The sequence below is a fragment of the Henckelia pumila genome, chromosome 3 (assembly GCF_033568475.1).
Source record: "Henckelia pumila isolate YLH828 chromosome 3, ASM3356847v2, whole genome shotgun sequence".
Classification (NCBI taxonomy): Eukaryota; Viridiplantae; Streptophyta; class Magnoliopsida; order Lamiales; family Gesneriaceae; genus Henckelia; species Henckelia pumila.
Window position 1 is genome coordinate 65,261,588 of NC_133122.1, and position 15,504 is coordinate 65,277,091.

Genomic DNA, 15,504 nt, shown 5'->3' on the forward strand with positions numbered 1-15,504 from the left:
CAATAGTAAACATTAATCATCAATAAATGTTTCAACTAATCTCATTATTAAACATTAGCTATCCTTTATTCCTTTTACTATATTGGTTCATTACACTTTATTTATAGTTCACATTCATTCATCTGGATTTTCAAAGTCCTGTGAATCTATTATCTATATATGATCAAATCCCGACCTTTAGTTATATATCCATATCATAACTTTTTTATACATTGCATATTTTTTGGGTATGTAGCAAATGTAAATTAAAGTTGCAACATGAAAATGACGAGTTAACCATAAAGTTAAAAATAATGACTAATTTTAGTCTTGGGATAGCGATGGTTTAATATAGGATTAGTGAACATCAGCATTGCCAAAAAGTACTTGCCCTTAATGACCCTCCAACAAATGGGAAGTGCTACCAGCCACCCCATTTTACATCTTTCATTTACGTGGTCTAGTCTTTCAATTCCATTGATTCGTAGTTAAATTAAATACTTTTATAATATTATAAACAAAATACGAAAATTAGGATTTTAAATATATTATCAGTACCTATCTCTATGCTGAATGTGCCTTGATTATGAAGTGTGAACTTAGGACTTAAATCTCATCCGGAGTGTTGGATTTTTTCAGTCCACATTCTTCGTCTATCACCACACGCACATCACAATCTTCATTTTCATAATTCAATAAGAAATTTATTATTATATTATATAATATGAAAATTGAGCAAATTAACAATTTTATTTCCGGATCATGGCTATTTTTGACATTTTAAATGTGTGCACGTAATGTGTTATCTATGCTACTGCCATGTATTTGGGGAACTTTCTAATTTTCAGTGGAGGCATTATTTTTTATATATTTCATACTAATCCAATAGTCATGTTTCGAATATTCTATCTTCTTCTTGTAATAAATGTATGTAAATTCTAACTGCTCAAACATCAACTATGGAATTCTATCATATGGATTGGTTGAACTTTTTTATTGGTCCAAATTACGGAGCTCTATATAATTTCTTATGGGTAGATGGAACTTTTTCATTAATTTAAATTATGGGGCCCCACATCAATCATATGGGGCCCACATAATTTGACGATAGTGTGTTTCCTGTGGGGTAAAACCTACCGGTAGAATGAAATTTTCCCATCAATTATATGGTGGAGTGGTTATCGTGATATCGAATTCTTGAGATGAAAATAACTTCAAGCTAACTCACTAATGGAACAAATCTTAAAATCTGAAATAAATTTTCCAAATACTTTTTTGACATGCGAAATCATACAGTGGAAATGCTAAAATCTCGCGGCAGAAATTGTCTTGGGCTCTGTTTTGTACACAGCACACAAATCAAAAAGAAAAAAGAAGAAAGGAAATCTTATCGCTTACCTCAGCGAAGTACAGACAAATATAAGCCCACATCGCAGTTATTCAATTCCGTGACGAATGTGCCACCCTTCGCGTACATTACTATATAGCGACGCATGCTATGCGTGGCTCCAGCTGCAGAGAACAGCACCCGCTCGAGAGGAGGAAGAAGAAGAAGATAATTGTGTTTTAAGGGGAGAAAGATTCAAGCTTTTGCTTAGCAGTTGTTTATTTTCTTTGATTCAAGCCAAAGTAATGCCAAGTTTGTAAGGAAAAACAACGTGAGTGAATCAAGAAACCAAGAAAGATTAACAGTGGCACATTTGTGTTTATAAATGATAACTAGATAAGTAGTTGAAATATGAAAACATAGGAATATGATGAGGAGTGGGGGCGGTGGAATGTCGGCGGTGGCGTTGCTTCTCGTTTTGGCATCAACGGCGCGGTTGTGCTTTGGCGCCAATGTGACGTACGATCATCGAGCGATCGTGATCGACGGGCAGAGGAGGGTTTTCATCTCCGGCTCGATTCATTACGCGCGCAGCACTCCTGAAGTTAGTACATTTTTTCAGATAACTCTACGTTAAATTTCGTTTGTCTGATGGGTTTTACATGAAAAATTTGTGCGTAGATGTGGCCTGATTTGATTCAGAAATCAAAGGATGGAGGATTGGATGCCATTCAAACTTACATTTTCTGGAATCTGCATGAAGAAGTTCGGGGGCAGGTGATTCTAGCTCTGATTATTTTAATTTTATTTTATTTTTGGAAAGTTTGCTGCTTCACGTGACTATACTTTACTTCGTTTCTGGGTTTGTTTGCTTGTGGAGAAAAAGGGAAAGTGGGAAAATTGCTGCCTTTTTACTTTTCCTGCTTATTGTTCCAAAAAATTTAAAGAACTTTTGTGGAAAAAGTAGTATTTAAATGAGTACATTCCTCTGTTGATTCAAGAAAGTGTCTGTTTTGCGGGTTTTTCTAATGATCTATAGAATAAAAATGCTGATTTGTGGAGGAAATTTTGCAGTACGATTTTGAAGGAAGAAAGGATGTGGCGAAATTTGTGAAACTGGTCGGGGAGGCTGGATTATTGGTCCATCTTCGCATTGGACCTTATGCTTGCGCGGAGTGGAACTATGGGCGAGTGTTTCATTTTTTTAAATTTATTTATAGATTGAGTTGGACCATAATGTTGCTAGTTTTATGTTCTTTTTATTGAGTTTTTATGGGCATCGTGAAAATGGGGCACGACTGAGAATTTTATTGCTGCTATCAGTGGATTTCCCCTTTGGTTGCATTTCATACCTGGGATCGAGTTTCGAACTGATAATGAACCATTCAAGGTCAAATTGCTAATTCTCGAACTTTTTCTTTTATTCCAACAATTGATGTTATGCAATTTATTACATGAGAGTTTCTTTTATTTTAGGCCGAAATGAAACGATTTACAGCCAAGATTGTGGACTTGATGTTGGGAGAAGGGCTTTATGCATCCCAAGGAGGGCCTATCATTCTATCTCAGGCATGTTTAGCAAAAAATAGGAAGTTTTTAGTTTATTGTTTTGCTAACAGTTTGAGGGAAAGTTTATCACTCATTTCCAGATTGAAAATGAGTATGGAAATGTCCAGTCTGGCTATGGTAGTGGTGCTGCGCCGTACGTCAAATGGGCTGCATCTATGGCTGTGTCCTTGGGTACAGGGGTGCCCTGGGTTATGTGCCAGCAAAGTGATGCTCCTGATCCTATTGTAAGTTCCCGTCGCCCGAATTCTTTTCAATATCGCAGCAACCTCATCCGGTGTCCTGCTTCCCTTTTCTAGATTTCGTCTCTGATTGATCCATCTACTTATTGTCTTGATTCTTGAATGACTGCAGATTAACACTTGCAACGGGTTTTATTGTGATCAATTCACTCCAAATTCGAATAAAAAGCCAAAAATGTGGACGGAGAACTGGAGTGGATGGTAGGTTATTTCGTGGTTGACAAGTACTATTTCTTGTCTAAAACAGCCTGTGATTTGACTAAATGGCCCAGGTTCTCTTCATTTGGCGATCCTGTGCCATATAGACCGGCAGAAGACCTTGCTTTTGCTGTAGCACGTTTTTACCAGCTCGGTGGAACCTTCCAGAACTATTACATGGTGCTTACATTGATCATTTTGAATATTTGGTGTTATTTAAGTATGTCTCCAATGACTCTTTGACACCAACTTTCTCTGTATATTTTTACAGTATCAAGGTGGGTCGAACTTTGGCCGGAGTAGTGGTGGACCTTTCATTACAACAAGCTATGATTATGATGCTCCAATCGATGAATATGGTGACGGTTTTTTATATATTTATATATCTCTCTCTTTTATAATCACACAGTTATTGCAACCATTATGACTAGTTAGTTGGCAAAATGTCTTGACATGAATTGCTGAACCCAGAATAGAAAAAAATTGATTGCAACTAATATTTACAAGTGATCATTCTTGATATAGATGTTTTTGAGTTTTGATTTTGCTGTGTTATAGGCCTTTTAAGGCAACCCAAATGGGGTCACTTGAAAGATGTGCACAAGGTTATAAAGCTTTGTGAAGGGGCAATGGTGGCAACTGATCCCCAGACTACTTCTCTTGGTTCAAATTTGGAGGTACAAAAGCGTACCGCTTTCTGATTCTTAAACAAACAAGTAAAAATATATTCTTAGGGTTGGTTTGCTTCCAGAGAAAAGAAACTTACGACAGGTTTCTATATTCATTTGACGTGGTTGTCCTAGCCTGAAGTTCAACGAGAAGTTTTAAGATTTTTAACTCCTAATGTCTTTTGCCATCTCTTTTAATTAATACTTCCTCTATTTCAGGCCACTGTTTATAAAACTGAATCAGGGCTATGTGCTGCTTTTCTCGCAAACGTGGACACTAAATCTGATGCGACTGTTAAATTCAATGGCAATTCCTACAAATTGCCTGCTTGGTCTGTCAGCATCTTACCTGACTGCAAGAATGTGGCACTCAATACCGCAAAAGTATGCCTTACAAATCCTTGCATTGTATTTCACATATCCAAAATTATCAAATGTCCAATTCTTGTAGGCTCATTAGTTGTATCGTCCAAAAAACCTCGAAAGCAATGATATAACCATCAATACAACCTGTGATATGAGTTTTTTTTTTGTCTAAATGACAGATCAACTCAGTTGCCACTATCTCAAAATTTGTTCGTCTGCCCTCAAAAGATGATACTACAGCTTCTGATGCATCCATCTCAGGTTGGAGTTGGATCAATGAACCTGTAGGTATATCTAGTGATAATGCTTTCACAAAATTCGGGTTGCTGGAACAAATTAATACTACTGCTGACGTAAGCGATTATCTGTGGTATTCCTCAAGGTACAAAACCATTCAGAAACATGATTCTCATGGCACAGATGTCAGCTTTTGATATTTCTTGATTGTTTCAGCGTCGAAATAAAAGGAAATGAATCAAAGACAGTTCTTCACGTTGATTCTCTTGGCCACGCGCTGCATGTTTTTATAAATGGAGAACTTGCAGGTAATTTTCAGAATAAATGCTGCTAACTGAGCCTTTACATACGATATTTTGTCCGGTCTTTCAGATTATTCAAAAACTCATGGTTGTTGTCAAGCGTGTTATGTCTTGTAAGCAATAGTTCTGTTAGCATTTGCTTTTCACCAACACATTAGGAGATAATAGTGTGTAACAAGAAAAAAGCACATTCCAATTCATGCAATTCGACATTTTTGTTGTGATGGTGACTAAAAACGAACTTTTAGCACTGGAAGATATTTGTTATACCATCATATTTTAATTTGCTTCTCCTGCTCATGGACTTGTCAACCAGGGAGTGGAAAAGGAAGCCATGATAATCGTAAAGTTTCTATCGATGTTCCTATCAGCCTTATACCTGGAAAAACCAAGATTGATCTGTTGAGTTTGACTGTGGGATTACAGGTGCTTATTTTCGGAGCAAATTATTATTGGAATCTTAATTATTTTGATATCCTAACCTAAAGCTATGGCGATTTAGAACTATGGAGCACACTATGATACGGAGGGAGCCGGTGTTACTGGCCCTGTGCAGTTAAAAGGTTTACAAAATGGATCCACAATCGATCTATCATCGCAGCAGTGGACTTATCAGGTATTAATGCAAGATTTTCTTGAATAGGTATACCAGCATTCAGTTATTCATATCGAATTTAGTTAAACGTACGTGCAAACAGTATCTTCTCACAGATTTAACCCGCTACTTAATCTTTTCTTATCTCATTTTGGAATCTGTGGTGGCAGATTGGTTTGAAAGGAGAAGAATTAGGCCTATCAAGCGGAAGTTCCTCTCTTTGGGTATCTCAGCCTACTCTGCCTAAGAATCAACCATTGGTATGGTACAAGGTAAAATTTACACCTCAATCTGTTCATATAATTAGCAAATTCGACATCAACCCATTGGTTTGTAAAAGGTAAAATTTACACTCAACCGGTTCTTTGTGATGTAGACGACTTTTGACGCCCCAGCTGGAAGCAGCCCAGTTGCACTGGACTTCACAGGACTGGGGAAGGGCCAGGCATGGATAAATGGACAAAGTATTGGGCGTTATTGGCCTACTAATACAGCTCCAAAGAGCGGTTGCACTGATTCTTGCAACTACAGAGGTTCTTATCAGCCCAGTAATTGTCAGACAAATTGTGGGGAAGCAACTCAACAGCTGTATGTTTTCTTGGTTAAAACTTTTCTTGCATTGTTCCAATTCTCATCTTTGATATGTTCGCGAAATCATGCAGCTATCACGTTCCCTGTGCTTGGCTACAACCGAGTGGGAATGTCATGGTACTGTTCGAGGAAGTAGGAGGTGATCCGACACAGTTGTCTTTTGCTACAAAAGAGACCCAAAGTATATGCTCAAGAATCTCAGACACTCACCCAGTCCCAGTTGAGCTATGGACTTCTGACGAAGAAACAAGGAAGAAAGCCGGACCAACTTTGCTACTCCATTGCCCTTCTCCGAATCAGGTGATATCTGAGATCAGATTTGCCAGCTTCGGAACTCCTCGCGGGAAATGTGGGAGTTTTAGCCATGGTCCATGCAGCAGCAGAAGAGCCCTCTCCATCGTGCAAAAGGTTCGAATTCTGCTGATTCATTCTATAAAATTTTATGCCAAGATGTTCCCTTGGAACTTATAATTCACATTGTTTGCAGGCTTGCATTGGATTGAGTAAGTGCAGTATTGGAGTATCAGTGAATACATTCGGCGATCCCTGCTCAGGGGTCGCCAAAAGTTTAGCTGTTGAAGCTTCTTGTACATGAACAAAATAGCTCACCACGAATTAATAAAGTTTGAATGGATTCATTTGTTCTATATAATCACATTTCACTAGATATCAACACAGTTTGAGGAACAGGATTTCCCTAAAAAACACACAATTTAACATAAAGAATTCTCCATTTTAAAGTAAAAAATTCACCAACAAAGCTAAATTTGAAAGGAAATTTTAAAAATAGGATGACATTTTTTTTTATTACAAGAAACAGTGGGAATTTGTCGTTATCAGAGTTTGAATTGCGATTATTATTTCACTGCAACCAGTGATTATAGGTAAAAATTTAGTTTAGAATAGAAGTTTTTATGATAAATAAGTCTCAATGTTCTATTAGTAAATTTCTTAATACTTGTAGTAGCGTATTTCATTAAAATTTTACAAATCCATCGAGCTTGAAATGTGCTATGTAATTAATTATTGACATTATTAATAGTTAGAAGACAATAATAATACATGAGAAATAAGACACTATTAGTTGGGGAGGTGATTTCAAATCTTGCAATTCCAGTATATTTAGACTTTAGTTATGACGCTCGGAAAAAACCAAATTTTGCATCAAAGAATTTTAATTTTAAAAATAAATAAGAAATTGGTAACATTTGCATGCATGCGTTGTATATATTTTTCTTTGTTAAAAATTTATTTGAAATTTTATGTAAAAAATCTAACATTATAATAATAATTAAAAGCATTTAGAATGATTTGTCATTAGATTTTAATAATTAAATATAATTATAATATGATAAATTCCAATTTCTGGTTTATAATAAATTTTACGTATGGTTGATAATAAGAGTCAATTGTGAATAAATCCCTAAACCCAAACCTAACTTTTTTGTAAATCCCTACAATAAAAATTCTTTCTTAAAACTCCCTAGGATCATTAAACTTGGTCAAATCCAATGTTTAATTCTTGTATCCAATTTATGCATTTATGTACTCCATTTATGCAATGTTTGTGCTCAATTATGGTACTTGAATCATCCGCAAAAATGGTATCAGAGCTTTAGGTTAAATATTCAGACTTAATATTATTCGTTAACTCATACTTTTCTTTGTTGAGGAGAAGATTTTTTACAAAAGATGACTTCAAACGAAGGTTTGAATCAAGAGGATTTTATTTATATGAAATCCTATAAACAAGTTAATTTGTTCACAATAGATTACTTACGACAGAAAGATGATTTCTAACTCTCAATTTTTAGAAATTACCCCAGATTCCTCTAAACTCTCCGGAGATCTTAGAGAAATTCAAAAGACGGTACAATATTACAGCAATCAGCTGTATGAAATACCTCGGCAGATTGAAGGAATCCTTAAGAAACAAGAAGAAATTCTTGTAACCCTAAAGGATCTTCAAACTAAAATCACAAATCTAGAACAAACTTCAGGTTCTAGAAAAGAAAATACAGGAGGAAGGTTACCACTCTCGTTTGGTACCGAACCGTTGTTACATCAGAAAGATAAAACCAAAATGGTTCAAAAACCTTTAACTGATGATGAAAGGATGATTAATCTTATAAAAGCAGTATCAGAGAAAACACTATCTGATGACTACTTTAGAGAGATTAAATCTCGAGGATCTACAAGATCTCGCGGATTCTTTTGCGAATCTCAAAGTAGTAGATCTAAAAATGAACTCCTCTGAGGGTGAACAACCCATTGGGAATCCCCCAATATATGTGGTTAAAACAGAAGAACCACATAGTGAGTTTCAGGTTGGAGAAAATTCACATCCAGCAGGAACCAGATCAAGAAGGAGTAAAATCCCACTCCATCAAACTCCTTACGGAAAAACTGTTTTAGATCCAATACATCCTTACGGGATTATGTTAAACCTTGATGTTTTGGACTTCAAAAACAGAGAAGATCTTATAGATGATTGGACGTCAGCTATGAGAATTGCAGCAGGGACATTAGATCTCAATAAAGAAGGATTCATTAAACTTCTAAAAATGAGTCTAATGGGATCTGTCAAGATTGCTTGGGAGATGACTATGCTAGATACGAAGGAATCAATCTTAGCAGGAGAATCCCTCAGCGAAATTGGAGAAAGAATGGCCACCCTATTTAAAGCACAATTCATAGGAGTAGACTATTTCAACAATCAAGATACAGAGAAAAAGAGAAGATATACTCAAGCTCTGTATAGCCTTGAGTTACATGATATCTGTTTAGTTGATGAATACATTATGTTATTCACTAAATACAGATGGAATTCAGGAGTCGAGGAACATATAGCTATTCAGCTATTTTTCGCAAAAATGCCAAGTCCCTGGAGAGAAATGTTGATTAAAGAATACGTTTCAGGTCATCTTGATACTTTGGCAAGACGCGCGTCCTTTTTGAAAGGAAAATTGGCAGAATGGTGCCATATGGCAGCATTACAGAAGAACTACAAGAAAATAAGGGGTATAAATAAACGTACACCTTTATGTTGTAAAGATAATGATCTTCCAACGATCATTGGAAACAGATCACAGGGATTTAAAAGGAAGAAATTCAGAAGTAATCCCTACAATAAAAGAATGAGAAGTTCTTGGAAACCAAGAACAATTTGGTCCAAACAAAAGGCCAGATCTTATAGGTCAGAAAAAAGAAGTGGACCTACAAGAACATCCCCAGTAACAAACTCAGCACAAAGCAGGGGAAGAACACCATCAAGAAGAACTTTCAGAAGAACTCATACAAGAGCAAGTGAAAGTTTCAAGGATTGCAACTGCTGGACATGTGGAGCAAGAGGACATATATCTACAAATTGTCCAGAAAACGAGAAAAAAGGAGTTAAACTCTTTGAAGCAACACCAGATATGGATGATGCGGTCTTCTTTCAAGATCTAGTCCAAGTATATCAATTTGAGGATATCCTCTCAGATGAAAGCATATACGAAGAAGAGATATTGTTTAGTCAAAAAGATTCTGAGGATGGATCAGAATCAGAATCAGAATAAAGAAGAAGTATTTCGGCATGAAACACATGAAAGTTTGGCTGGATTCTTTAGCCAAACTACGATATCTCATAATATGGTCCAAAGGATTATGAGAGAAAATCCAACGTTACAAAAGTACCAGGGATTTTTGGCAGGACAAGTAGAAAGAGTCTTAGGCAATCTAGGGCTTAGACAAAGAAGACATAATTTGATTTACAAAGTATCCATAAGGGAAATGGCAATCCCCATGGAGTTAACAAGTAATCAAATAGAGATGCAGTTAATTCCTTTTGAAGAAATAAGAGAGGAATTGCAAAAGTTGAAAGATGAGGTAGCAAGGACGATGTTTTGGATTCATATTGGAGCAATCCAAATAATGATCAACGCAACTTTTAAAGAAGGAATAGATTCACCCATAGATATCGTAGTATGCGATAAAAGAATGGGAAATATTCAAGATGTTGTCCTGGGTACTATCTCAGGAAATCTTTGTGCAGAAAAAATTGTAGGAGTTATCTATCCAAGAATAGCCTACAATTTAGCTGACAGGAACTTTAGTCGAGCCTTGACCTTGCATCAAAACTTCAAGGAAAAGAGACTGATGAAGGAAGGTAATAGACCATATTCTATTACATATCAAATTTCATATGCTCTTTCTAATACTCATCATTCTGAATTATTTATTAGAAATGAGTTCATTGAAATTCCAGAGATCTTTGGAAAAGTTGCTCATGCAATATACCCAGAAAGAATCGAGTTTCCTTTAATTCAGGAAACAGACATTCAAATTCAAGACAGACCGATTCTATATAGAGACCTTAAAATAGAACCTCGAAGGTTATCTTTTCAAGGAAACCGAATGACAAGTAGGAGATGGGACAAATCTCCTATTCAAGAAATTCCACCAGAAGAAAAAGAGTTTTCTATAATAGGAAAACTTAGATCTCCAGAAGGATGGAAAGAAGTGAAAATAGTATTCGATATTACAAGTCATCGGAACCAGCTCCCTTGTAACTCGATTTACTATTTGGAACAACATGAAAAAGGAACTTACCAAGGATTGATAAATATTGGAGAATTGGAAGTTCAAATATGTGGAATTCCAGGAAAAGATGTGGATCAGCTCATTCTTGGCCTAGAGTTTCTGGAGGATCATAAACCATGGAAACGCCTTGAAAAGGGAATAGAGTTCATGGCAAAAGAAAAGACTTGGAGGATTCAATAAGAATTCTACGAAATGGAAAACCAAGAGAATTGGATAAGGGACAATCCCTTAATCAGATTCGAAAACTCTGTTTACAAACAGAGGAAGAAGCAACTGTTGAAATTAGTAAGTCATGAACATGATTTACTAGAACGCATTGAAGAGGTAGAAAGGAGTAACCATACTCTACCTTCTGAAGCCTTAGGAAGACTAAAGGTGAATAGTCTTAATCGGATTACTGAGTTACAACACAGTCTATTAAAAATGGCAGGGCCATTTAGTAATCCCTTTAAAAAATGACAACAAGTCCTTTCTCCATATACATTCCGATAGGGATGTTGTATGAACGATATAAGGCTGAATACTTTGCAGCTTATATCGATTCGGGAGCAGGAATTTGTACAGCAAAAAGAGGAGTCTTCCCTGAAGAATGTGAAGAAGATTTGCCAAAAATTGCTGGACGAGATTTCTCTCGAAGAATTTTAATTCTTTGCAAAGGAATAAAACAAGCAGAGATCCTTATGGAAGGAGCAGGGCAGACACCTTGGTACAAGGTAAAGACACCACCAATCTATTTCCATGATACAGGAGCTGATATCCTGTTAGGAAATAACTTCTTACAAATGTTTAAGAAGTACACACAAGACAATGAGTCAAGAAGACTTATGTTCACTACAATTTGTGATCATAAAATTATCGTTCAAAGACTCAAAGTTGCTTTTTATCGACAACTGCCGATAATATTTCGCAGCCAGCGTGGTGATAAAGGACAACTTTTTCAACCAAAAATGAAAGATCCAAGGAGGTTTGGAGAAACCATGTTGAAAATAACAACATAACAAGAACTCCAAACAGAGGATATGGAGTTTCTCAAGGTAACTCTACATCACAGAGATATAGAGTTAGAAAATAAGGTATCCCTTGAAGATGTCAAAAAGAGGCTCAAAGAAAGTTACAACGAGCACCCTTTGGCATGGTGGGATAGAAATCAACTCAAAGTCAGTCTTACTCTAAAGGAAGGCAAAGAGTATGAATTCGTTAAGCCTATCCCGATGAACATAACAGATCAAAGGGATATGAGAATGATTATCAAGGAACATTTGGACCTTGGTCTAATCAAAGAAGGAGTTTCACCATATAGCAGCCCAGGATTTCTGGTCAGAAATCATGGTGAAATAAAAAGAGGAAAACCCAGGTTAGTTATTAATTACCGAGGTAATTAATAAAATCCTGGAGTTTGATGGGTACTTCATACCCAGTAGAGAACATTTAATTAGCTGAGTACGAAATGCTAGAGTGTTCTCAAAATTTGATTGTAAGTCTGGATTCTATCAGATAAGAATGGAAGAAGGCAGTAAGAAATTCACAGCTTTCTCTACTCCACAAGGACACTATATTTGGGAAGTTATGCCTATGGGATTGGCCAATGCACCCCAAATATTTCAAAGAAAGATGGATAATCTTTTTAAAGATTATTTCAACTTTATGTTTGTTTATATTGATGATATTCTTATAGCATCAAAAAACATAGACGAACATGTTAAACACTTAGAGATTTTCTCTAAGATTTGTAAAAAAAAAAGGACTGGTTTTATCTGAAAAGAAAGCAGTCATAGCAACAAGGAAAATTGAATTCCTTGGTATTGAGATTGATGAAACTGGAATAATTCTACAACCCCATATTGTGGAAAAGGTAAAGAATTTTTCAGATAAACTTAAAGATGTAAAACAACTCCAGAGTTTTCTAGGAGTAGTTAATTTTGCAGGGATGTTCATAAACAACCTAGCAATGTACAGAAAGGTGTTCAGTCCTTTGTTAAAAAAGGATGTCAGGTTTATATGGACCGATGACCATACTAAAGGGGTAAACCAATTAAAGGAGATATGTAAGAATCTCCCAAAAATGGTTATACCCGTAGATGAAGATGATCTGATATTATTCACAGATGTCAGTGATGATTGGTGGGCAGCTGTCCTTACCAAGATCACTCCAGATGGAGAAATACCATGCAGATACTGTAGCGGTCTTTTTTCAGAATCAGAGGCCATCAGATGGCATATCAACGAAAAGGAATTTTATGCAGTTAAAAGGGCTTTTGAAAAATGGCCATTATTTTTACTTGCTAAAAAATTCACGCTGAAGGTTGATAACACCCAGGTAAAAGCTTTCTTAAGAAATAAGATTGAATCTAAACCTGAGAAAGCTAGGTTATTAAGATGGCAAGCATTATGTCAAAATTATATTTTTGATATTGTTATTATTAAATCTCATGAAAATATTCTTGCAGATTTCTTAACAAGAGATGGAAGGCAGTGACGTGGATTCCATCATGAAAATACAGAGGCATCTCAGGGAACACCTTGGGTTGCTTCAAACCGAGTTCAACCAGTTAGTCATTAATGCTAAAATGGCTGGCAGGTTACAACAAGCTGATCGGATCAAAGTATCTAATCGAATTACTGGATGTATGCAAGTTCAAACTCAACTATGGGCTGCTATTCAAGGGCCAATTGTTAAGGCTATAGAGAAACCATTGGTTTCTCATAAACAGGAAAAGTTAAAACCATTGGTTTTACAAGAAGAAAAAACACAACCACTGGTTGTAGAACAAAGGGTTGAAGATTCCAAAACCCAAGAAACAAGTGCTAATCTATCATCAGCTTTTGATAAATTGGATGAAGCAACAATTGATGAGAATAATTCATCAAGTCAACCCTCCGCCTCTGGGGTAAAAGAGGAAGAGATCAATCTTAGGCCCAACACTGATAAGGGTAAATCTAAGATTTATACTAATCCAGCTATTATTTCTCCATTCCAAGTTTATCAACAGAAGTGGGAGAAATTAAAGACAAGAAGTGAAATCAACCCAAACACTTGCAGGGTTGATGTTGCAGGAATATATCCAAGGGTTTGGCTAAAAAACAATGTCAATCCTAAGGATGTAAAACTCTGGTATGAATTTGGGGCTTTGGCCTCAGTTTATACAACGTCACCAAGCTTTCCGGAGATATCACAGTTACCAAAATGGATCCAGGAAGCAGTCCAAGAAATATGGACAAATAATGATCATTTGTCCAGAGGAGATGTGCTAGAACTATATTTCTTCAGTACAGCTCCAGAGCCAACAGGGAAAGGATCACATGAACCCTTTCATTTCATCAAGCTAAGGAGACCTGATATGACGGGCCATAAATTTATCAAGGATCCTAAAGCTGAAGAAATACCTTTGGTGTCCACTTTTGGAGAAAATGAAATCTCAACCAGAAGGGCAAGGGGTATTTGGGTCAGTCTCACCGAGATGGACAAAGTCAAATTTCCGTTCAAATTCTACCAGAATTCTGTGAATGGATCTTTCCTGTTAAATACAATGACAGGAAAAACTACAGCTTTCGCGGAAGAACTCTTCGAAAAGAAGAGAAACTTTTTGTGGAACAACAAGCTGCCGGGGAGTAAAGAAACTCGCCGAAAATTTTGTAACATGGCTCACATAGGAAGATGGTCTGAGGTTATCTGCCCAGAATGTCTTGATCAGAAGGAGCCAGAGTTCGGAAAAACATTCAAACCCCGAACGGATCGAAAAGATTTTTCCGAGACAAGCAAAGGTGGACAGGGACCACCAAAGATGCGTTTTTTCAGGGGACCACTGCAAAAGCAGAAGATGCCCCGACAACAATAAAGAAGACATGTGAGGAGCATAAATCCAAAAGAAAAAGGACGACATGTGACTCCTCCACCAACAAACGATTCCATCAATAATGGCATAACAGGACAAGGTGAATAACGGGTGACTCATCCACTAGCTAAAGATGTCATTAATAATGGCATAAAAGGACAAGACAAACAGCTGTAAGATTCCCTGAAGTTTCTCGGTGAAACGAATGGAACCTCAGCTATAAATACAAGCGTTCAAGGAAGCTGAAGATATCGATCATTCCCTTCAGTTTTCTTACAAATAAATTGTTGTAATATTTCTCTTTCTATTGATATAAGTTTTCGTTTATGTATTTCAAGAACAAGGCTACTATGAGTAACTAAACAAGTTGTCTTCTCCTCTTCAAAGGAGTTGATTTATGTAATAATATTATGTTTGAATAATTTTTCTAAAGTCTCTTGTTCTTTCATGCTCATATTTTATAATTAAATTCATATACCATACGCCTTAAAGTAGAAAATGAATTAAGGCTGTGCTGGGTGTCGTTGAAGGAGCTTGTGCAGAAACCATCTGTTGCGACTGCGTGGTTGGAGTGTGAGGAGCACTTCGTAAAACTCGACATGTATGACCCGACGACACTATAGTCAAAGAGGTTTTGGAATTTAATTCATCTTACGGAAGCATGTTGGACCCTAATTCAGAGTATATCGGCTGGAAACCTTGCGTAACCGATAGTTTGGCTTAGCCTGAACTGGTTCGATTGGTAAAACAATATCACGTATACAAAGGATTAAATGCTAAACACTTTATTAAGACAAATTTGGGGACCACTAGGGAGTTGAAACAAAAAAATTGGAGTGTAGGGAGTTAAGAAAAAAAAAATGTTTGGGTTTGGGGATTTTAAAATAATTTGACCATATAATAATCATTTGCATAGATTATTTCATAAAAGAATTATATTTTAATTAAAAAAATAATAATAGTAAAAGAAAAATCAATTTCATCCTCTCGTAAAAAAAAAAAAAAAAAAAGTTCCA

At 36.2% G+C, this 15,504-nt stretch overlaps 1 protein-coding gene across 1 annotated transcript; it reads left to right on the forward strand.

Moving 5' to 3' along the window:
* The first annotated feature begins 1,330 nt into the window (after positions 1 to 1,330).
* On the forward strand, positions 1,331 to 6,744 carry LOC140886427 (beta-galactosidase 8-like). Its single transcript, XM_073293002.1, has 19 exons — positions 1,331 to 1,910; positions 1,988 to 2,083; positions 2,381 to 2,493; positions 2,630 to 2,696; positions 2,783 to 2,875; positions 2,956 to 3,099; positions 3,227 to 3,315; positions 3,387 to 3,492; positions 3,584 to 3,671; positions 3,871 to 3,989; positions 4,200 to 4,364; positions 4,526 to 4,728; positions 4,800 to 4,891; positions 5,202 to 5,311; positions 5,388 to 5,501; positions 5,651 to 5,752; positions 5,857 to 6,068; positions 6,143 to 6,479; positions 6,559 to 6,744. Exons 1-19 carry the CDS (start codon positions 1,734 to 1,736, stop codon positions 6,664 to 6,666), a joined length of 2,535 nt encoding a protein of 844 aa, XP_073149103.1. The 5' UTR covers positions 1,331 to 1,733; the 3' UTR covers positions 6,667 to 6,744.
* The last annotated feature ends 8,760 nt before the right edge of the window (positions 6,745 to 15,504 follow it).

Excerpts from the sequence above, each read along its gene's own strand:
- LOC140886427 (XM_073293002.1), top strand. The coding sequence starts at position 1,734 with ATGATGAGGAGTGGGGGCGGTGGAATGTCGGCGGTGGCGTTGCTTCTC. Across the intron at positions 2,876-2,955 it reads GGCCTATCATTCTATCTCAG|ATTGAAAATGAGTATGGAAA; the intron begins GCATGTTTAGCA and ends ACTCATTTCCAG. Across the intron at positions 6,069-6,142 it reads GGGGAAGCAACTCAACAGCT|CTATCACGTTCCCTGTGCTT; the intron begins GTATGTTTTCTT and ends GAAATCATGCAG.